Here is a 24,261-nt window from a genome sequence, read left to right as displayed (position 1 = left end):
TGCACATACTTTCTAGAAATTTGAAGAAATACTCAGCTCATTCTATGAGATCAGCATTACCCTGATATCAAAACACAAAATCATTGAATTAAAAAATACTCCACAACAGTATCCCTCACATATACAGATGCAAAATTTTTTTTTCCATTTTTTAAGTTCAACTAATTAACATATAGAGTATTATCAGTTTCAGAGCTAGAGTTCAGTGATTCACCAGTTTTAGATAACCAGTTGCAAAGATTCTTAACAAAATTTTTATACATATATTTAAAGTACATCATGACCAAATGGGTTTCATCCTAGAACTGGAATGCAAGGGTCATATCATAATCTAAAAGCCATCATTATAATTCACTACATTAAAAGACTAAAAGAAAATCCATATAATCACCTCAATGAATGAAGTAAAAGTATTTGACAAACTCGATACCCATTTCTGACTTAAAAAAAAAAAAAAAAACAAAATCCAAAACAAAACTCTAAGCAAACCAGAACAAAAGGAAATTTCTTCAGCCTAATAAAGGACATCTATGAAAAACCTACAGCTAACAACATACTCCACCATGGAAGAATGAATGTTTTCCAATGAACATCAAGAACAAAGTGAGGCTGTTCACCTTTACCACCTCCACTTAACACTGTATTGGATGTTCCAACCATTGTGATAAGACAAAGAATTAAAAGGCATCTACAATGGAAAGGAGGAAGTAAAATTTCTTTATTTTCAAACAAAATGTCTGTTAGAAAATCCTATGGAGTTTACGAAAAAATTTACTAGAACTTGGGGGTAAGTTTAGCAGGCTTGCTGGATAAGAATAATTATTCAAAAATCAATTGAGCTTGAATTTAAGAATAATGAATAACTGGTAATTGAAATTTAAAAATGACCATTTACAATAGTATAAAAATGCAAATTACTTAGGGATAAATTTGATAAAAGCTGCGCAAGATCTCTGCACTGTTAATTATATAACACTACTAGGAGACACTAAAGAAATAAATTGACAGACATACGGTGTTTATTAATGGATCTTAAATTCAATACTGCCAAAATGTTGACATTCCCAAAATTGAACTACAGATTCAACACAAACGCAAACAAAATTCCAGTAGGATTCTTTTTGAAGAATCAACAAGCTGATTCTCAAATGTATGTGGAAGTTCAAAGGACACAGAAGACCCAAACCAACTCTGCTAAAGAAGATCAAAGTTGGAGGAATTACACTCCCAGATTCCAAGATTTATGACAGGGCTATAGTAAGCAAGGCAGTGTGTGATGTTGTTGTAAAGTGAAACACAGAGATTACTGAAAAAGAAGATTCCAGAAATAAATCAACAGATATATACTCTATTGAATTCTGCCAAAGACAGAGACCCAAGGAATTCAAAGAGGATGGATAATCTTCAACTGGGGTGCTAAAACATTAGTGCTATATGGAAAAAAATAAAACTCTGACCTTCACCTCACATTATAAAAAAATTAACTTAAAACGGATCATAGACTTAAGTTTAAGAGTTAATACTATGAAACTTTAAGAAGATAACATCAGAGAAAATCTTAAGTATCCTTGAGTTTTGCAAATATTTAAAAAGCAGGACCAAAAATACATCAATTGCGTCCTATCAGAATTTAAAATTTTGCTCTGCCAAAGACATTGTTATGAAAAGTAAAAGACAAGCCACAAACTAGTAGGAGAAAATATTTGCAACCATATATAACACAAAGGACATGATATATATAGTATATAAAAAACTCATTAAGATAGACAAGCTAATAAAAAAAAAGAGAAGCAAAAGATTTATAGATATTTCCCTAAAGATAGGTAGCAAATAGGCTCATGAAAAGATGCCCACGATCGTTAGTCATATGGAAATACAAATTAAAACCACAATGTAATACTACTATACACATACTAGAATGCCTAAAATTAAAAAAGACCTGACCATTTCAGGTGGTGAGTAAACATGTGGGGGAACTCAAACTCTCATACACTACTGGCAGAAATGTAAAATGGTACAACCACTTTGGAAAACAGCTTGGCATTTCTTAAAAAGTTAAAAAAATACACTTACCATACATCCCAGACATTTACTTTGAGGTGTTTATCAAAGAGTGAATGAAAACATATGTTGACCCTAAAACTTGTATATAAATTCTCATAGCAGCCTTATTTGTAATAACGCAAACCTGGAAACAACCCAAATGCTTATCAACAGTTAAGGGAAGGAAAAATAAGAAAAACAGAGAGGGTGGCAAACCATAAGAGACTCTTAACTATAGGGAACAAACTGAGGATTGCTGGAGGGGAGATGGGTAGGGGGATGGGGTAACTGGGTGATGGACATGAAGGAGGGCACTTGAAATAATGAGCACTGGGTATTGTATGCAACTGATGAATCACTGAATTCTACCTCTGAAACTAATAATACAGTATATGTTAAATTGAATTTAAATAAAAAAATTTTTAAAAATGGTTAAATAAATTGTAGTATATCCATATGTTAGAATACAACTCAGCAATAAAAAGGAACAAATTACTGATAAGACAATACAGATGAATTTCAAAATCATTATGCTTAGTGAAAGAAGCCAGACCCTCTCCCCCCAAAATATGTACATACTGTACAATTCCATTTATATAAAATTCTAGAAAATGCAAAGTACTCTACAGTGACAAAAAGCTGATCAGTGGTTGCCTGGGGAAATGGTAGATAGATGGAGAGAGAAGGGAGGAGGATTACAAAGGGGCACAAAGAAAATGTCCGGGTGTGATGGATATATTCATTATCTATATTACTATGGTGATTTCATTAATATATACATTATGTCAAAACACATCAAATTGTATACCTTAAATATGTACAGTTTATTATACATCAGTTACACCTCAATAACAGTGAAAAAAACATGTTTTTATGTTGGAAGACACTCCTTCATGGGTCGTTCACATTCCATGTTTCTCTAGATATGCCTAGCAGGCAAGGACCGGACTGTCATGTTTGCAGCACATAAAATTGAGGGATGAGGTCAGTCTTTCTCCAAGACAAAGAGCAGGCTTGCTTACTGTTTGACATAAAATGGTGGGTCCCCCAAATGCAGTGTATTTTAGCTGTGATGTAAATGCATTACCTACAAAGAATCCATCTGGGCCCATGGCATTGCCCCTATGGGACTTGGGAGCAAGGGGAACCTCCACCATCCTAATAGGCATGCTAATTTCTGTATTGTAAGTAATGAAGTCCTTTGTCTCTGACTCTGAAGTTTAACATCTTCTGTCAGCATTCACTAAACAATAATAGGTTAGCTTTTAAGTTTTAAGTAGGGTAATATCAAATCCTAGACTCTGACAATGTATACATATAGTTCGACAAAGCTAAAGAACAGGATGTTAAAGGGTAAAGTAGTAAGGAGTGACATGGTGACTAAAAAGAAAGATATGGCCATAACTCACGGTAAGCAGTAAATAGTAACTAGAAATTATTGAGCTCCTAGGCACTATTCTTCATGATTAATTTGCAATCTGTATACATGTTTCTCCTTAAATATTTGTTGAATGGATGAATGTATGAAAAAATAAATGAATGAAAGAAAAATTAGACTTAAGAGGTTAAGTAACTTAAGATCATACACTCTTAAATGATGAAGGATAATTCAAATTCAGATCTCATACCAAAGATTATCCTCTCAGCTACTGTTATGTTGTACAGAAAAGGAGACTTAAATGCATACTATACAGTTTGGCTTCACAAATGTAAATGATAGGGAACCATATAAGTATTTTAAACAGAGAAGCCGGGGCTTTTTAAGTAAATTTGAAAAATATCACTTTGAATAAAGTATGGAAGGTGGATTAGAGATTCATTAGGTCTAAAGAGATCACATAAGAGACTATTATAGTAGTTCAACTGAGAGATGCTGAATGCAGGGAGAGAGAATCAGAGTTGGAATTAAGATTTGTTTAGAAAGAACTAAAAGGATTTTTAAAAAATTGAATTTGGAGGATGACAGGGAATAATCTAAGATGATACCAAGGTTTCTAGCTTAGGTTACTGAGTAGATTTGGTAGCATTTAATTAAGCTTGGGAATGGGGAAGAGGGAGGCAGGAAAAGGGATCCAATGGTGTTGAGTGCTGTTAAGGCACAAAAGGGCAACCAAGGAAAAGACAATTAAGTGGAAAAGCATAAACTGTGTTTGGTAAGAAAGTAGTCTAGTATGGTCAGTGTAGTTAGAGGAAAAGGAAAGTTGGGGCTAAAACATGGTATTGGCAAAACTGGATTTCTGCATGGAAAAGATGAAACTGGACCTTTACCTTAAACCACATATAAAATCAACTCAAAATGGATTAAAGACTTAAATTTAATACCCCAAACTATAAAACTTATGAAGAAAACATAGGGGAAAAGTTTCTTAACATTGGTCTTGGCAAGAATTTCCTGGATATGATACCAAAAGCACAGGCAATAAAAGCAAAAGTAGACAAGTGGGACCACCTCAAACTCGCAGCAAAGGAGACAGTCAATGAAGTGAAAAGGCAAACTACAGAATGAGAGAGAATATTTGCAAACCATGTATCTGATAAGAAGTTAATATCCTAATTATATATGGAACTACAACTCAATAGCAAAACCCCCCCAAGAAATATGATTGAAAAATGAGCCAGGACTAGAACAGACATTTCTCCAAAGACACAAATGGCCAACAGGTATGAAAAGGTGCTCTACATCACTAATTGTCAAGGAAATGCAAAACCACAATGAGATATCACCTGACACCAGTTTGGATGGCCATTATAAAAAACAATATGCCAGAAAATAAAAAGGTAAGACTATGGAGAAAATGGAATCCTTGTGCACTGTTGGTAAGAATGTAAAATGGTCTAGCTGCTATGGAAAACAGTATGGAGGTTCCCCCAAAAATTAAAAATAGAACTACTTTATGATCCAGCAATACCTGATCGTATATAAACTACTATATTCTGGGCGCCTGGGTGGCTCAGTTGGTTAAGCGACTGCCTTCGGCTCAGGTCGTGATCCTGGAGTCCCGGGATCGAGTCCCGCGTCGGGCTCCCTGCTCGGCGGGGAGTCTGTTTCTCCCTCTGATCCTCCCCCCTCTCGTGCTCTCTTTCTCATTCTCTCTCTCTCAAATAAATAAATAAAATCTTAAAAAAAAAAAAAAAAATATATAAACTACTATATTCTATATTTTTCACTCAAGCAAACTGCAGCCCTACTTATGCAACATTGCAAATGGAAAATTTAATCTCTGGTTTACTGAAAATTATGATCATTAATCAGCCATTACAGGGTTGGAGGGATATAAAAAAGTTTCATAAGGATTGTAACTAAACAATGAATAAAATTAGCCAATGCTACTCCAAGAAGCTGCCATTTGTTATCCCAAGAATATGATCAAAAGGACGTTAAGAACATCATAATTATAGATTAAGAGTCCAAACTTAAGGTGATTTCTAAAGTATATTTATAATCAGGAAACCATATGGTAAAAATTTTCACAAAGCAAAATTAAGTTTAATCTTTTATCTCTTTTTCCAAGTGTACAGCACAAAACAGTAATTGAAATCAACCTATTAGGTTGATTCAGCTCATCCTAAAATGCTCAAGATTGACTCTGCATCCCACACAAAATATAAAGAAGAATTCAAAATAAATAGCCCATTATTCCAAATTCTATCTACATAAAATCTATTTTTCATAATTATAGAAAGAGGAAATCTAAAAACTTTAAAACTGAGATTATACTATCCATACAAACAACTTGAGGTATTAAAAAAATGTCTTAGAAGTGATAGCAATATAGGGGCACCTGGATGGTTCAGTTGGAAGAACATGCGACTCTTGATCTTGGGGTCCTGAGTTCAAGTCACATGTTGGATGTAGAGGTTACTTAAACAAATAAATCAATAACTTAGAAAAAAAAAAAGGTGCTAGCAATACATATATTTTTAATTTCTCTTTAATTCTAATAAAAATATTTTGATTTCATGAAAAGATACAGTAAAAAAGAAACTCACTAAATTCCATTCAAATCATCTTCAACCACATGATACTTCCTTGCTGTCTTTATAGTGCAAACATGCAATGTTGTTAATGAGATTACGCTGAAATAAATATATTCTCTAGATGTTACCGTATAACTGAGGCGAAATGGACTGTTTTTCATGAGACTCCTGCACTATCAAGAACATAAACATGTACTCCTGTCCAAAAACAAGAGGAATATTTTATAGTGGGTAACAAAATCATTCTTAGCCATATCACCTAAACCTAAAGCAACTGAGATTTAAATATTACTCAAGCTTTCAGATTACAGAAAAAAAAAAAAAATCAGAGAAAACCCCAATTTTAATCTCAGAGGAACTCTTAGAATGTATTTACAAAACTCTGCATAGGCCTAATGGTATTTTCAAATACAGTATTCCATTACTTCAGAACAATAAATGAGTAAAGTAAGTTTCAGTTTCCATAAGGTTCTCACCTGTATAATGCATCATCAATCTCCACAGATTCTGCTGATACAATGGGCAAATTTGTATTTGTACTGGAAAAAAAAACAACAACACAACTTATAAGGGCAAGTATGGTTATTCATATTCTATAGTCTAATATGCAGTATGGTATTCAATATTCACATTCTATAATCTAATATTCAATTATACATGGCAGTTACTAAAGGGGATTTTACAAACCAGATATATATTTTATTTTCCACCCCTTTATTTCCATTTTAAAAATAGGTCAAAATTAAATTCACTGACTGCCTACTCTGTGTGTATTTTAAGATTACAGCCTACAGTTTTATTCTTAGGTGTTATCAGATGTTGTTTCACGTATATTCTGATGGATCTGTATTTTAGCAATTTTGTTGGAGTGCCCCATACAACTTCTCTAATATACATACTCTCTCTAATCTAATACACATGGAATTTACCATATACTGATGATATCTAAACTTATTTTTCTATGTTTGATCTCTCTTCTGACATCCAAATTTTCCACATCTGCTAGAACAATCTCTCTTTTCTGATGTTTAATTGGTTTCACGAACATAACAAGCCCAAAACAGAATTTAATTCTCTCCGCTTACTCTATTTTTTCCCAGTCTTTACCAACTCACTGGCACCACCATTTACTCACTTGCTCAGGCCCAGAATCTAGAGATCTTCTTAGCTCGTTCCCTCATTTTCTCCATCTGTGTGCTAGGACAGCCTCAGGTCAAACCATTATCGTATTTCATCTGAACTATTTCAAAGCCCTCCTAACTAGTCTCTCTGGTGCTACTATTGCCCTCCCCCTTCAGTTTATTTTCTATTTTACAGCCTAAATTTTTTAGAATGCAGTCAGATATTCTTCAACTTAGAACTATCCTTCAGTAAATATCCTTTACTCTTTGAATAAAATTTAAACACCTGGGGCGCCTGGGTGGCTCAGCTGGTTAAGCATCTGCCTTTTTGGCTCAGGTCATGATCTCAGGGTCCTGGGATAGGGCCTAGAGAGCAGGCTGACAGGAGCAGGCTCCCAGCTCAGCAGGGAGTCTGCTTCTACCTCTCCCTTTGCCCCTCCCCCACCCCGCTCCCTCTCTCTCTCTTAAATAAATAAAATCTTTTAAAAAAAATTAAACACTTTACCATGCTCAAGAGGGCTTAGGTGTTCTATCTCCCAACTACCTCTTCAATCACAACTCCCACTACTTTCCCTCTTACCATCTTCATCCACACTGGCCTACTTGCTGTTCCTCAAAAAGCCAAGCATGCTATCACTTCAGTTTTTACACTTGCTATTCCCTCTGCTTGGAAATGTTCCTCCTTTAGATCTCTGAATAGCTGACTCTTATCATTTAAGTCTCAATTAAAATATTGCCTCACAATATTACATAGACCACTCTAGATCAGCCTTTCAATGAAATGTGTCTTCTCCTTAGGTCACTCCCTAACTCATTAACTGCTGTATTTTCTTCAAAGTACTTATCACTAATTGTTTATTGTTTGCCTTCCCCAAGAGAATATATGATCTGCTAAGAATTCCAAATACCCCTTAATAATTTAAGAGCAAACACTGTGTCATACATTGCTTTAAGTGCTTTAGATGTACTAACTCTGTTAACCCTTACAACTTAATGAGACAGGCACTATTACCAACTCCACTGAACAGAGGAAAACAAACAGGCTCACAGAAGTTAATTTAAATAAGCTGCCCAAGGTTCTAGAGTAGGTAAATGGTAGAGCCAGAATCTGAACCTAAACAGTCTAGCTCTTGATCACCATGCTCTACTGCCTACTGCCTCTCACTGTAGGCATAAAGAAAGCACTCAAATATCTGTTGGATGAATTTTAAAAATTAAAAAAAAGGGGGTGGGGCGCGCCAGACTAGTTCAGTTGGTAGATCGTGCGACTCTTGATCTCAGGGTTATGAATTTGAGCCCCATGATGGGTGTAGAGATTACTTAAGGAAATTAAAAAAAATTTTTAAAAAGCAGCATACTAGCATGATAAAATATACTTATAGTGATGTATCATTTACCATAGCTCAATTTTTTCACAGCATGGCATACAAAAATGAAATGAAAATGAAAATAGGATAAACACTGGGAAACAGAAATGGTTCCCAGGCAGAGGTGGGGCACTTTGGCCTGAGACACAGTGACAGCTAAGATCAATATCATCTTGGCAAAAGTACAATCCATTCCATGTACTGGGAAGCTCTAATTGTCAATTATAGGATTCTAAAAATAATGTGAAAGCACGAAATTTAGGTCTTGGAATTCAATTTTCTAAGCCTGGTATTGATATATAAGCCAAAAGATCTGTAAATAGAGTTAATCAAAATATTATCAGCTTCTAGCTAAGTGATACATGGCCAACTACTAGAAATATTTCTGATTATAATTATGAGAGCAAACCAGGAGACAGCTGTAGTTTAGGAGATCACCTGTCTAATAAAAATACACATATACACAATATGCCCTGTTTTGGGGCACAGTAATGAAATATGAAAATAAGCAAAATTTCCTATTAAACAGTTTTCTTATCCCTAGTATACTTTCACTAGCTGTCTTGCTTGCATGGAGGACAATAGTGGGCAAAGCTCTTAAGTAAATATGAGAACAGCTACGTTCTAAACAGCCTTGTCTCTTAATGATATGACCGGCACTTATTTTTCAGAAAATCCTGCCTTACTGGAATGTTTCAAAAGTCATTTTTGTAATAAGATGTATATGGCAATCAAAAATCCTTTAAACAAGGGGAGGTTTTGTTTGTATTACATAATATCCCCCAAGTAAATGTGTCGGCAGGCAATATCATGGTAGTGAAAACATCCCTTCAGTCTGAACTAGCGAAAAAGCTACAGGTTTATGGACAGTCTCAGACTAGCTCAAAAGCATATATTCATCACTTCTATCTTTGGAATATTGTACTCTGGTGGTGGGGAGTATGTAACTAACCGCTTTATTAATTATGAGATGACTGAAAAGGAACCACACGAACATTTCCCCCCCTGATTTTCAGGCGTGCAAAAGACGTGAAAAACCTTAACACCAACTGGGAAATAAGAATGAGTAACTCGTGGGTTTTTTCCTGGATTTTTTTTTTTTAAACTGTAGTCAACAGAGGCCTCAGGGTGTCCTGACTGACTCTGATTCATCATTACCAAGTTCCCTCTGGTAATAGTTTTCAGAGGAGGATCTCGGTGCAGGATCCCGCACAGTGGCGCTCTTAGCTTTCATTTTACGGAAAGGAGGGAAGGTGTTTGGCAACCGGGCTGGAAAGCTCACACCAAGCGACCCGGGCCAGGACACTCGACAGAGCCCCCTCCACTCCGCTCCACCCCGCGCTCCTTCCCCCCAGACACGTCCAGTGACTGAGAAGATGGCAGACCCCAGGTGGAACTGAGAAAGCGCAAAAGGACCGAGAAGTGGCCTTTCTCCTCAGCGAAGCCGGGAGCCGCGGAGGTCCGAGCCCACCGCGCCACACCCACCCCGCGCGCTCCCCTCGCCTCCCAGGGCTGGTTCTGCCCGGCTCCGCGGCCTCGCGCGCGCTCCCTATCCGCCCGAGCGGTAGCAGCAGAAGCCGGCGCCCGGCTCCCGCCCGCCACCCCTCGCTCCTTCGCGCTCACACTCGTTCCCTCACCTGCCGGCCCCCCAGGAAGAGCAGGACGCCTCTTCCCCCTGAGGTGTGGCCACCGGCTCGGATGCCTCCATCCCTCCGAGAGACGTCGCCACTGCAGGCTATCGGTAGGCAGGGAAGGGGGCGGGACCGCGAGGTCAAGGGGCGGGTGGTGACATCACCGGAGGGGGCGGGGCCGGGGAGCATGCGGCCGGCCTCAGCTTTCCCGTCAAGCCCAGGGGCGTCCTGGTTTCCGGTTTGGGTGTGGCCACGCCGGACCGGGATAGGCCTCGCCGCAGGTGTGTGCCGAAAGCGGCCCGACTGCGACCGAGGTTCGGGGGGATGTTAATGGACCGAAACACTGAAGTTTCGCGGTGCCTCTGGCTCTGTGGCCAAGCACAGAGGTTCCAGTGGCCAGCGAAGTGATGGGGTTGCGTAGCAATAAGAGGAAGCCCCTTCATTTAATAAATAAAAAATCGAAAGTTTTGTAGTAGGTAGCTCCAGATTTTCAGGATTTCCGGGATTCCATTTTAAAACGTTACACGTTTAACAAATAATTTTGGGCGTCTACTACAGGCCGGGCACTGTCACAGATTTAATAGAGTTGTGATTTTTAGAGCTATGAATGACATTGTCATCCCGTTGGCTCCCACTATATAGGTGAGGGAAAAGAACTTCCAGACAGACGAAGTGACTCCTCAAGATGTTAAAAATAGAGCTACCCTATGACCTAGCAATTGCACTACTAGGTATGTACCCCAGAGATACAGATGTAGTGAAACGAAGGGGCACATGCACCCCAATGTTCATAGCAGTGTCCACAATAGCCAAACTGTGGAAGGAGCCCTGATGTCCTTCCAAAGATGAATGGATAAAGAAGATGTTCATATATACACTGGGATATGACTCAGCCATCAGAAAGGACGAATACCTACCATTTGCATCACATGGATGGAACTGGAGGGAATTATGCTAGGTGAAATAAGCAGAGAAAGACAATTATCATAGGGTTTCACTCATATGTGGAACATAAGGTATAGTGCAGAGGACAAAAGGGGAAGGGAGGGAAAACTGATGGGGGGGAAATCAGAGAGGGAGGCAAACCATATGAGACTTCTGACTCCAGGAAACAAACTGAGGGTTGCGGAAAGGGAGGTGGGTGGGGGATGGGGTAACTGGGTGATGGGCATTAAGGAGGGCACTGGATGTGATGAGGATGTTATTCGCGACTAATGAATCGTAGAACATTATACCAAAAACTAGTGATGTGCTATATGTTGGCTAATTGAATTTAAATTAAAAAAAAAGAAAGCATGTAACAGAAAAAGGATTACTTTATGTTTATAAGGGCAAACATTTGAAAAAAATAATGAAGTAAGACAGACCAAGTCACTGTCAGATTCAGTACTAGAACACCTGTCTAAGGACTTCTCACCTAATTTTTTCTATTGGTTCCCCTTTCCCCTTTCCTAGAAAAGAATTAGTAGTAGTCAACATTAGGATTTGTCTTTCATTCTAAACTGTACCTTTGAAGAAACGTCTATAGGATTTTAAAAATTCGCATATACTTTGGCTTTATGTTATATCACCTTCTGTAATGTACGATATTTTTAAATTGGGATTTCTTCGTCTCTAGTGTGCAGAGAAGGTCCAGGCAAAACTGCATTATCCTTTGTGCCTCTTCATTCTCATTTCAAAATTGAACATTTCCAAATACCTGGAAACTTCATGTTGCTCGCCTTTGGCATTATTCAGGCTTCTTAATCTAGTTCTGTACATTTTCTACGTAATTGTTGAAAGGAACTTGGTCTATGTCCCATTCTTTCAAGATTCTACTGTAGTACTAAGCTAGTACTATGTTTGTGGCAAATTGATATACAACAATAGAAAATGGATAGCTTGAATTTCATCCACAACCCACATTTCTTTACATTTTAATATCCCTGAAATTGAAATGTATTTTTTCCTTTTTCATCAATACAGAAGATAGTGGTACTCTCAAATTTGAGGTCATCTTAGTGTGAATATAGTGTGAATTATTTTAAAAGTATAACAGATACCCCAATTTAATATTTTAATGTATTATTACATTTGCAAAATAAAAGAAAATTGGAATATCACTAGACTTTTGACAGTGAAACTTTTTGCAGAAAGAAAGTGGAACAACATATTTAGGATACTTAAGGGGAAAATGTGGGCTAAAGATTTTATATCCAGCAAAAGCAACTCTCATGTACAAAGTATATAAATTATTATCAACACCTGATATAGTATCAATATTTGACGAGACTACTGTTGTCATAAAAACTTCCTGAAAAATTACTAGAGAATGAGCATCAGACAACCAAACTGACTAGAGGATCTAAGGATTGGCTCAGGTTCTTTACAGGAAATCATAATCTGTTACGTGCATTAGCTTTTGTGTTCCTTCTAGTTTATTCTTTCTTTTATAATGTTAAAACAATATTACTGACTATATTTGTTATGCTGTGCTTTTCATCTTTGTGAGCTTTTTTATTTTATAACTGGACATTTGTACCTCTTAATTCCCTTCACCTATTTTACCCATCCCACCCACCTTTCTGGTTTATTCTTTTTTTTTTTTTTTTAAAGATTATTTATTTTAGAGAGACAGAGCGTGCAAGGGGGGCAGGGGCAGAAGGAGAGGGAGTGAGAGAATCCTCAAGCAGACCCCATGCTGAGCACGGAACCCATTGCGGGGCTCAATCCCAGGAACCTGAGATTGTGACCTGAGCCAAAATCAAGAGTCCGCCACTCAACTGACTGAGCCACTCAGGCGCTCCCTAATTTATTTGTTATTACTAATTCTTCTGTGATCTATCACCTCATTTGTGAGTTTTTCCCCACCCTTACTGAGGTAATTGACAAACTTTTAAGATATTTTAAGTGTGCAATGTGATGATTTGATAAAAATACACATTGTAAAAGGATTCCTGCCATTCAGTTGAGTTTTTCTAATTCTGAATCATGTTGTTCTTTCCTATTTTGTATCTTTTTTATTAAGCTAGTTTAAAAATAGTAACAAGTTTTGATCTATTTTTGTGGCACATCTTTCAGGTATGTTTTCATCATCTATAATGATGATGTTATACTCATTCTCTTTTTTTAATAATAATTTGTATAGTATTTGAACTTGAAACTTTTTTTGTTGTTCATTTTTATGTCAAATTATTACTCCCAAATTTTTAGTAAGGGGCAGGCTTCCTCATCCAAGAAGCTTAAGTCTATCAGTAAAAAAACGTATTTCAAGAAAGTCAAGTTTCTGGTTTATTGCAAGGAAGGAGTCCACATTCCAGAAGATCTATGGGGTGCCTCACTAAACAAAGGAAAAGATAGCTTTATTATAGGAATTTGGGGAAGTGTGGAATTTAGGAGAAATTAAAATGAAGTAGTGGTTTCTAGGCTCAAAAGAAAGTGAGGCTGTTTGTAAAGGGGTCTCCATTCGTTCTGGACTCCAACATGGGCCCCGGCTGCTGTTTTCTTGGAAACCACAGTTAAAATAGATGTGTCGTGTCCACAAACCCCTTTTCTGAAGTTCTGCCCCTGGTTGGAAGTAGAGACTGCTTCTCTGTGTTAAGTGACTTAGGTCATCTAGCCAAGAGTAGGATATCTTAATCTTTTTTTTTTTAATTTTATGTTATGTCAATCACCATACATTACATCATTAGTTCTTGATGTAGTGTTCCATGATTCATTGTTTGTGTATAACACCCAGTGTTCCATTCAATACGTGCCCTCTTTAATACCCATCACCAGGCTAACCCATCCCCCTCCCCCTACCCTCTAGAACCCTCAGTTTGTTTCTCAGAGTCCGTAGTCTCTCATGGTTCGTCTCCCCCTCCAATTTCCCCCCCCTTCATTTTTCCCTTCCTACTATCGTCTTCTTCTTTTTTTTTTTTTTTAACATATAATGTATTATTTGCTTCAGAGGTACAGGTCTGTGATTCACCAGTCTTACACAATTCAAAGCGCTCACCATAGCACATACCCTCACCAGTGTCTATCACCCAGCCACCCCATACCTCCCACCCCCCACCACTCCAGCAACCCTCAGTTTGTTTCCTGAGATTAAGAATTCCTCATATCAGTGAGATCATATGATACATGTCTTTCTCTGATTGACATTTCGCTCAGCATAATACTCTCCAGTTCCATCCACGTCATTGCAAATGGCAAAATTTCATTCCTTTTGATGGCTGCATAATATTCCATTGTATATATATACCATATCTTCTTTATCCATTCATTTGTCGATGGACATCTTGGCTCTTTCCATAGTTTGGCTATTGTGGACATTGCTGCTAAAGACTATACTTTCAGGAATCATTTCTATAGTTTGTTTATAGGATATCTTAATCTTAATGAATTGATTTCAAAGAGCAAGCTATTTGACAATCTGTGACTTTAGAGAAAAGGATTCTTTGTGAGTAAAAAAAAGTAGCAGTTACCCAGAGTCGGGTTTTTGTGACACTTTACAGCCTGTTTTTGGGAAAAATATTATCTTCTGTTAACTTTACAGCTGGCTTTATCTGTGTCTATTATCTATACCTGAAGAATGGCAAGGCAGATTTTTACTTTCTTAGTCCAAGTTTATCTTTCCTTTCTCACAGCTTTCAGTAAAACTTTTCTAACATCAAAGAGCTCTCTTTTCTGTTGCTTTTGTGAAATATTAAAAAAATATGGTGGTTTGATTTTGGGATTTCCTGACACTCTTCTCTTCTCAACTTTGATCTGTCAAAGACCCACTGTCTCTTTCCTTTATTTCTGTGTCCCTGTGCTGCATATATGTGTATATATGCGTAGTTATATTTCAAAGCCATAGCACAATAATTTATTTTAAAATCTTTATTTTGGCATAATTTTAGAAATTTCAAAATTAGAAAAGTTGCAAAGGCAAGACAGAATTTTTGTATACACTTTATTCAGCTTCCCCTAATGATAACATCTTACATAACTGTGGTACATTTTTCAAAACAAAAGAAATTGATATTGGTACAATACTCTTAAATAACTACACACTTTATTTGGATTTCACCAGTTTTTCACTGTCATTTTTTTCTGTTCTGGATCCAATCCAAGATACAACAATGCATTTAAAATTTCCCCATCTTGGTCATTATATAGGTGTACATGGTTATGAATATCTTCCTGAAAACTTAAGTGCCAATTGGATTTCTGTAATTCAAATAGTTCACATCATAAATTATAAAGATAACATCTATGTTGTGTTTTATAATTACAGAGTTTTTTAACATATATTTTTTTTACTTTATACTCCTAAGTTATTGAATATTAGCACAGGGAGGATATTTAACAGTCATCTACATATACAACCCCATTGTTTTACCAAGGATGACTTAAAATGGCTAAATGTCTTGAATAGGTTCACATCATTGAGGTGCAGAGCCAGGATATTTTATTCCTCATTGAGTATTTTCCTAGTGTATTATGCCCAGATCCCAACAGTGGGAACACCTGTTTCATGATTATCAAAAAGAATAGAAAGTACTGAGTCCTGAGGTCAGACCTTCATGAACATAATTGGAAAGCAGCCAATCTCCCGAGTTTTGACGCAGGCTTCTTTGCCCAAAGGTGTTGCTGTAGCATTTGAACTGGCTTGAAGCTAACTATTTAAAAGAACCCAGAGAAATTCCTTTGTGAAGGAAATTAACCTTTTCAAAATGTGAATATTCTCTTAAGTGGCCTAAGAATTAGGATATGTGCAGATTACATTTTCCTGAAATATTTTTAAAATATTGCCTACAGAGCAATAAATAGACAAATCATAGATTAAAAATGAAATATAATTTTCCAAGACCCTTTTCTTATTTGACTTAATTACTTAAGCAACAGTGACTGGAGATAAAGTGTAATAAATGATGCTCCTAATTTTAACCTTCTGCTAATATTAGAAAACAGGTAACAAACCTAAAAATCAGGTAGAAAACTGGTAACAAACCTAAAAATCCCCAAATGGGGCTTCAGATCCTTGTGGCTTTCTAGGCAATGTCCTGTAAGTGCATCAGGTTCTGCCCTAATTGGAGGATAAAGTCACCTTCATAAAAAAGCCCTTTTATAAAAGAGGACATTCAGAGCCCTGTTCCAAGAGATCCAAATTCAGCCATAGTCACTGTTCACCATCACACTCAGTTGCCTCCCAAAATTACACCTTTTTTTCCCTGACTGAAACAATGTTCAGATGATCCTCCTTCTCATCTTTGGCTTATTTTCTCATCTTCGATTTGATAGCCAGAAACTCTAGCCCAGGGGCCATAAAACTTCAGCACATACCAGAATCACCTGGCTTGCCTGTTAAAGCACAGATTGTGGACCTCACCTAGGGTTTCTGGTTCCGTATGCCTGGGTAGGGCCTGAGAATTTGCATTTCTAACAAATTCCCTGATGACGTGTGTGCTGTGGTGTTGCCAGACCTATGACCACACTTTGCACTGCTCTAACCCGCTTGCTCTAATGTATGCTTTGCACATAGGTGCATAGGTTCTCTCTCTCTCTCTCTCTCTCTCTCTCTCTCTCTGTCTCTCACTCCCCAGGGAGAGAGGGCAGACAGACAAACAAGAATCCCTAGCCCTGAGCCCATATAAATATTAAGTAGAAGAGAAGGAACACAAAATGAAACTGAGAAAGAACTGTGAGTGACATAGGAAGAAAACCAGGAGGGGATGGTTTCACAGAACTAAGAAGAGTGTCTCAACTGGGAAGTGAATAGGTGTAGGATTTCATCATTGTCCAGTTCCACTCAAGTATTGATGCTGGGTTTTCTCCTCAAATTCTTAAAAAATTACGCTTCTTCCTTTTCAGGAGAATTACAAATGTACTAGACTAATGAAAAGCGGGATTTCCACACACAGTGGTTATTCAGATGGGGGCTCAGCACTGTTTTAGGACAATGACTATTTTCATGAATGATCAAGGGATGATGTGCAAATATCTGAAAATGAAGGATATCACTGGATATGATAAGGAAACCATCAATAGGTCACCTCCATGAGGGCAATGTGCTTTACTCAGCTGAAGGAAGAAGGATGGCCTTCAGACATCAATTTAGCTTCCATGAAGCTCCCTTGTGCTTGGCAATCACCTGACCCACTTCCTTGTCATGTGGTTTCTCCCAAGTCAAATCTTCTCTCCATCTCTCTCTACTCCAGTATTTTCCCAGATATGATGAAGTCCTCCTCCAGCTGAGCTCCTTACAGAGAGAATGGACAATTGTTTGAATATTGATGAGCATTACAGTAAGTCAAGAATTGAGAAATCATCATTAGTTTTGATAGTAAGGTGATCTTTGGTGACCTTGGACAAGAGTTTCAATGGAGTAGAAGGAACAGAATCCAGGTTAACATGTGTTGAAAATTAAAAGGGAAGTAAGGAAGAGGAGTGATCAGATGTGGACAACTCTTGAGAAGTTTTCTGTGAAGACTAGAAAAATGGATTGTGGATGGTGAAGCTGAAATCAAATATATAGTTGAGGATTTTTTTTTTTTTTAAGATTTTATTTATTTATCAGAGAGAGAGAGAGACAGAGGCAGGCAGAGGGAGAAGCAGGCTCCTTGCTGAGCAAGGAGCCCGATGTGGGACTCGATCCCAGGACCCTGGGATCATGACCTGAGCCGAAGGCAGAGGCTTAACCGACTGAGCCACCCAGGTGTCCCATAGTTGAGGATTTTTTTAATGATGTGAGATGATAAAGTATTTTTTTTTAAAGATTGTATCTATTTATTTGACAGAGAGATACACAGCGAGAGCGGGAACACAAGCAGGGGGAGTGGGAGAGGGAGAAGCAGGCTTTCCGCCGAGCAGGGAGCCCGATGTGGGACTCGATCCCAGCACCCCGGGATCACGACCTGAGCCAAAGGCAGACGCTTAACGACTGAGCCACCCAGGCGCCCTGATAAAGTATTTTTATATGCCAATAGGAATGATTTAGTAGAGAGAGGGAGATTGATGGTGTAGGAAAGAGATCTGAAGAAGTTATGTGCTTGAAAGTAGAGAGGGAACGGTATCTCGAACAGAGGGGGATGGATTGGCTTTTAAGTGGAGCAGGGAGAAGTCTTCCATTATAATAGGAGAATACAGAGAACAGGATGTCCTTGAGGGAGGTTTATAGATTTAGTAGTGAGAAGTTGAGAGAGCTCTCCTCTGATGGATCTTTGTCAGTTTCTGCATCTGTATTTCTCTGAGATCTAGTTCTATTGAATGTGAAAGTGCTATGCTGGTAGTCGTTGTATTTTGTCAAATAGCCAGTTATGGGATTGTTAAATGCAGTAGACTTGGGAAGACTTTGTGGAGCTAGCTCTGGGAACTACATCTATTGGGGTAAGCAGTTGTTTGTAGAGGAACCAGCTGTTAGTAAAGATAGAAAGCACAGCCTAGAAAGTAGAACACATCTAACATATTTAGTGATAAATAATGAGAAGTTCAGGGGAGCCACTAATAATGGGGAAAGAGGTAGTTGAGAGTATAGCAAGATACATCCTATCAGGTGGGTGGAGCATAATAATTAAAAATATATAAACGCAGGCAGCATTAAAAATTTTGGTACGCAGCCTGGCATATAATTTGCAGCTGGGATGTCTGAAATCAGATAGCATGTCCTTCCCTAGTTAAAGCTGATTTAGGAACAGACTTCAGTCCCAAGCATGATCAGAAGAGGCATTAGAATGGCAAGTATGAGGCAGGACCTCATTCTAGCAAGTATAACTTTCTGGAGAGATCATCAAGATGGCAAACTTGGCAAGAAAGTAAGATTTTATCCTTTTACTAGGACTAGTGTATAAATTTGGGAAGTGGAAATGATCTTAGAAATAACGTAGGGGTGGGGGGCCTGAATGGCTTAGTCAGTTAAGCATCTCACTCTTGATCTCAGCTCAGGTCTTGATCTCGGGGTCACGAGTTCAAGCCCTGTGTTGGGTTCCACACTGGGCATGGAGCCTACTTAAAAAAAAAAAAAAAGAAAGAAAGAAAGAATGCAGGGGTTTACTTCCTTCCTATCAGAAGATTCATGTTTTCTGGGGCCTGAAGTTTTTACAATTTTGAGAGCTCTCTGTAATACATAATTGGGTATAAAAGAAAAAAATTTATTAGAATGAGAAAGGAAATCACAAATTACAAAAAGCTGACAAATATCATAAACATCAATCTACAAAAATAATGAAATAATTTCAATCATTAATTCCTTGCCATAATCTAAAATACTTTTTTCCCTAAGCTATTTTGGATGCATACTCCCTAATTATGTTTTTATATAATAATGTTTTATAATATAAATTTTTATATATTGATAGTTTAAAAAGTTTTCTTTCAATTTCACAGTTCTTCGTTAGTAATGACCTATGATACACTGAGATGCATAAAACAGACATACTTGATGTATTTAGTACTGCATATAGTTTTGTGTCCTACAAACACAGAAATTCAGATACATTGTACATTTGAAGTCAAAAAGGAAAAAATGTAGGGGAATTTATATTTGTATATGCTGCATTGTTGAGTATATTTCTGAGCAGAGAATTTCCATTTTGACTAGGACTTGGTAAGGACCAAATCTTTTCCTTATAATTTTACATGTGAAGTAATTGGTTTTTTATTGTTGCATAATTAATTACCACAAACATAGCAACTTAAAGCAACACATATTTCTTATCTCACAGCTTCTGTGGCCACACAGTCCTGGAGTGACACTGGGTCCTCTGCTCAGGGTCTCATCAGGCTGTAATCCAGATGTTGGCCAGGCTGTGCTCTTCTCTCGAGGATTGACTGAGGAGGAATCCACTTCCAAGCTTATTCAGGTTTTTTGGCAGAATTCCTGCATTTGTATGACTGAGGGCCCAGCCTTCGTGGGAGACTACCCGTAAGTCCTGGAGGCTGCCCACAATTCTCTGCCATGAAATCCTCTCTACAAAGATAGTTCACAGCATGGCTGTTTGCTTTTTCAAGAGCAGCAGGAATATTTGGTTCCAGTCAGCTAAGATGGAGTCTTACATAACATAACATAATCATGGGAATGACATCCCATCACCTTTGCCTTATTGTAACCTAATGGAGGGAGTCACACCCCATGAGCATCACCGTAAGTAAAGCATGGTTGGAAGCAAATCACAGGTTCCATCTGCCCTCAGAGTGGATTCTACAAAGTTGTGATTTATTGGGAAATACTTTAGGGTGTAAAGTATTTCCTGAGGACTGCAAAAATTTTCCATAGACCAGCTTCTGTACGTTTTATACCCTGTTTTCCCTCCATGACCCACATAGTTCTGGTGCCATATGTCCAGACACATTTACATCATGATATGACTTCTGACCTTACACTTTCCTGTCACTGTGACAGATAAATCAGTATGATGGTTACCGATATTTCATCTAGTACTATGCCTAGAGCTTACTGTGATAGTTAGCAGTGACTTAACTGTACGTGAAAGTGACCAAGAACCACATCATATCCCTCTAGATTCAATGTTAATATATTCCTATTTTAACTCACCCTTGGCTGGATCCTAAAGATATCCATGGCTATCCCAATACTGCCTCATCCGAGGGGAGGAGTGCAACAGAGGGGAATAAAGAGGGGAAAAGATAGTCTTGACCCATTGCAATTATAGTATCTTATTTTTGTGAATTATATAAAAATATATGACATTGTGAAGACATCTTTCCCAGGGCCTCAGGCAGAAACTGAATAAGTAAGGAACTTGAAGTTAAGTTTTATTAGCTTCATGGAAAATATGCTTCAGATTGCCACATATTAATTACTAAGTTATTTGACAATTATTCTCTGGATCTGAAGTGAGGGCCAGAATTTTAAAAACATGAAAATTTCTTACCTAATGGAATGAATGATAAAAACAGACAAACAAAAAACAGGGACCAAGAGTTCCCAAGAAAGTAAATAATTGGGCAGAAACCATGCTCTGCATCTACTGAAGATTGCAACCACTGGAGTTTAAAATGTTTGGATTTAGATTGTGGAAAATAATAAAATCTGTTCTTTCCCCTTAGGACTACAATTACTATGCAATTACTATGCTCTGATAACGGTAGTCTGTATGCTTTGTATTAAATTGTGTGCTATTTAAACTTTGTGGTATACATAGTTTCAATTTTATTTTGGTAGTGGAAGTTACTGCTGCTTTCAGACCTCCAAAACATTCTCCTTCTGCTCTTAGGAGAAAGAAAGAGACAGGACTGAGAGAAAAAGAGAGGGAGCGAAGGGAGAGGGGGAGAGAGAGAAAAACAGAGAGGGAGAGGAGGGAGAGAGAGAGACAGAGAGGGAGAGAATGAAGTACATTCTTTATTTTTGTTATCTGGTAGCTAAATGTTCAGGGAAATGAGCCCTGCCTTCCTAAAATGAAACATACCCTTAAGTTGTTTAAGGTAATTCCCCTCTCCTTTGCTAGTGATTGGTTTAGAATTGGCTATGTGTTCCAATTCTCGCCAATTTAAAAGGAAGTGCTGAAAGTTCTGGGGCAGAGGGAGCCATGCTTTACTTTTGAGACTTAGAATGGCAACTAACTTCTAATCGTGAAAGGAAAGCCTAGCGGAAGCAGAGAAAATGATTCAAAGCTCTGAATTAACCAATTCTGCAAGCTCACCTATGGACATCCTGTAACATGAGATGAAACATGTCACTTCTAGTCTGATGTTTCTTACTACAGCAGAAAGCATTCTAACAGAAATAGTGACATGTAAAATCATGCAAACACACACATATAACATTTATTATTTTTTTCTCATTATGAAAGCAATGTTCATTCTGGAAATTTGGAATTATAGGAATTCACAAGAAAGAAGATTGAAAAAACCACTCAGAGATAACAATATCAATATTTTTTACATATATTCTTCTATTGTTCCTATACACGCATTTTATATATTATATAACTTTAAAAATTAGGCTTATAGTTTTAAACTTGATTTTTAAAACTTAATAACCCTAACAATTAAATTGAAGATTTAAATAAATTAATTTTAATTAGAGATTAAACTCGACCTTATTCTTTTATTTAGTTTCCTATGGACACAATTTATAGTAATTAGAAAAGCTCAAAGAATTGACTCAACATTTGAAACTAGGCTAAAGGTAAAATAGATGAAATTCTAAACATATTTTAATGGCCCATAAATATTGTCTTTATGACTACAAAGTAAATTCTGAGACCAGGTCACTTTAAGGAAATTCCTAACTCATTTATACTGATATATGCTCCTTAGAAAGTAATGTTTGTGATACCGATTCCTCTTCCAGTATTTTTTTTTCCTTCTTAGCTGTTATAGCTCTGTTTTTTAGGCTGAAATTGAATTAGTGCAATCTTTGTTCAATTCATTGTCATTCGTTTATGTCATTTGTTTACTAAATTGAATTGCAAGAGGAAACCCAAATTATAGCCAGTTTTATATGCTAAATAAAGGAGACAGCCAGGATAGAATCTTAATTATCTATATATTGGATTCACTCTACAGAGTATATCCATTTTTTTTTTACAAGGAATCTTCATCTTTTATTATGATTGGAAATAGAGTAAATGACTGTAATATCAAATATTGAATATTCTCTGATAAATGGCATATCTTTAATTTAAAGTCACATTTACCTTTTGAGCTATAAATTTTATTTTTTTAAATTTTTATTTATTTATTTATTTATTAAAGATTTTATTTATTTATTTGACAGAGAGAGACACAGTGAGAGAGGGAACACAAGCAGGCAGAGTGGGAGAGGGAGAAGCAGGCCCCCCGCGGAGCAGGGAGTCAGATGCAGGGCTTGATCCCAGGACCCTGAGATCATGACCTGAGCTGAAGGCAGACTCTTAACGACTGAGCCACCCAGGCGCCCCTTGAGCTATAAATTTTAATTTATATATCCATATTATAATTTATGGACCACAATATTTATATAATATACTTATTTCTGAGAAGTTTTTCAGAACATATTGAGCCTTAAGAAAATTTCCAAGTCTGAAATGGTGAGTAACCAAATTGAAACAATCCAGTTCAATATTAACATTATTATGCATGCATATAAACAAATGAATACATTCATTTTTTAAAAAGATTTTTATTTATTTACTTGAGAGAGAGCGAGAGTGAGAGAGAGCACAGAGGAAGAGGGAGAAGCAGACTCCCCACTGAGCAGGGAGCCTGATGCAGGGATGCGGGGCTATCCCAAGACTCTGAGATCATGACCTGAGCCAAAGGCAGATGCTTAACTGAGGCTGACTGAACCACCCAGGTGCCCCCCCAAAGATTTTTATTTATTTAAAATGAATACGTCCTGATACAATTTTATTGTAATAAACTTTCTTATACAAAATCAATGAGGGGCTCAACCTTTTTTGTGACATGAACTCCTTTGGCAGTCTCGTTTGGCCTATAAACCCCTTTCAGGATAATGTTTTTAAATGTATAAAATAACACAAATAGAAATAAAAGAAAAGCAGTTGCATTGAAATACAGTTTTGTGCATGGACCATAGGTTATAAACCCCTGCACCAAATTTTGAATAGCCCTTTAGTTAATGTATCAAAAAATGCCTGAGAACATATCTAAATAAAAGTTTCTTGAACATCTAAGAGCCATGCTGACATATGTGTTCATTAAACATATATCCAATAAAGCCCTTAAATTATATCTTATATATGTGTGTTGTCTTGCCTTTAAATCTGGAAGTAAGAATTGTTACCATCTTAGGAATAAGTGTATGATAAAGATTAAAGAAGATTGGTTTTGTTGTGCCTTCTTGATAGTATTGTGTCATCTCGTAGAACTATTAAATCTTGGTATCAATATACATGCCTTAAAAGTTAACTTTGAGCATTTTAGCACATTACAAATTTTGAGCCTTGCCCAATTCAGCTGTAGAGTAGGCACATGGATTGGTTAATTAAACGTATGGGCTTAGTAAAAAAGAAAATATGAATGAAAGAGTAAAAGGAAGGAGCTGAATGGTGACAAACAGGATCAGTGGAAATAGAATTGGAAAATAATGTAGGATGTGGAAACACACACACACACATATACACTGAAGAGTATGTGTGAGAAGAGAAAAATAAGGAAAGTCTACCATTAGTCTAATTAGTAATTTACTTTCCACAGATCCACATGCTC

At 37.2% G+C, this 24,261-nt stretch overlaps 1 protein-coding gene, 1 long non-coding RNA gene and 1 pseudogene across 3 annotated transcripts in view; 2 read left to right on the top strand and 1 right to left on the bottom strand.

Annotated features, from left to right (window-relative positions):
• The window catches only part of UBA6 (ubiquitin like modifier activating enzyme 6), an 84,533-nt gene extending 74,256 nt beyond the window's left edge, over positions 1-10,277 (bottom strand). For both annotated transcript variants that reach the window (XM_081812321.1, XM_081812322.1), the window contains exons 1-2: positions 10,147-10,277; positions 6,498-6,560 (exon numbers count right to left, since the gene is read on the bottom strand). In XM_081812321.1, the coding sequence (XP_081668447.1) occupies positions 6,498-6,560; positions 10,147-10,217 (134 nt within the window). In that variant the 5' untranslated portion in view covers positions 10,218-10,277. The remainder of the gene's footprint in view (positions 1-6,497; positions 6,561-10,146) is intronic.
• LOC145720187 (uncharacterized) overlaps positions 10,140-24,261 on the top strand; it is a 155,367-nt gene continuing 141,245 nt past the window's right edge. Inside the window, exon 1 of the long non-coding RNA XR_014143008.1 lies at positions 10,140-10,250. This is a non-coding gene — a long non-coding RNA (uncharacterized LOC145720187). The remainder of the gene's footprint in view (positions 10,251-24,261) is intronic.
• LOC115939402 (small nucleolar RNA U3) lies at positions 14,448-14,535 on the top strand (annotated as a pseudogene).

This window comes from Leptonychotes weddellii, chromosome 2 (genome assembly GCF_054177405.1).
Source record: "Leptonychotes weddellii isolate Sample4059 chromosome 2, ASM5417740v2, whole genome shotgun sequence".
In the NCBI taxonomy this organism is placed as follows: Eukaryota; Metazoa; Chordata; class Mammalia; order Carnivora; family Phocidae; genus Leptonychotes; species Leptonychotes weddellii.
The sequence above is the reverse complement of the archived record's forward strand: the minus strand, read 5'-3'. Positions and strand labels throughout refer to the sequence as shown.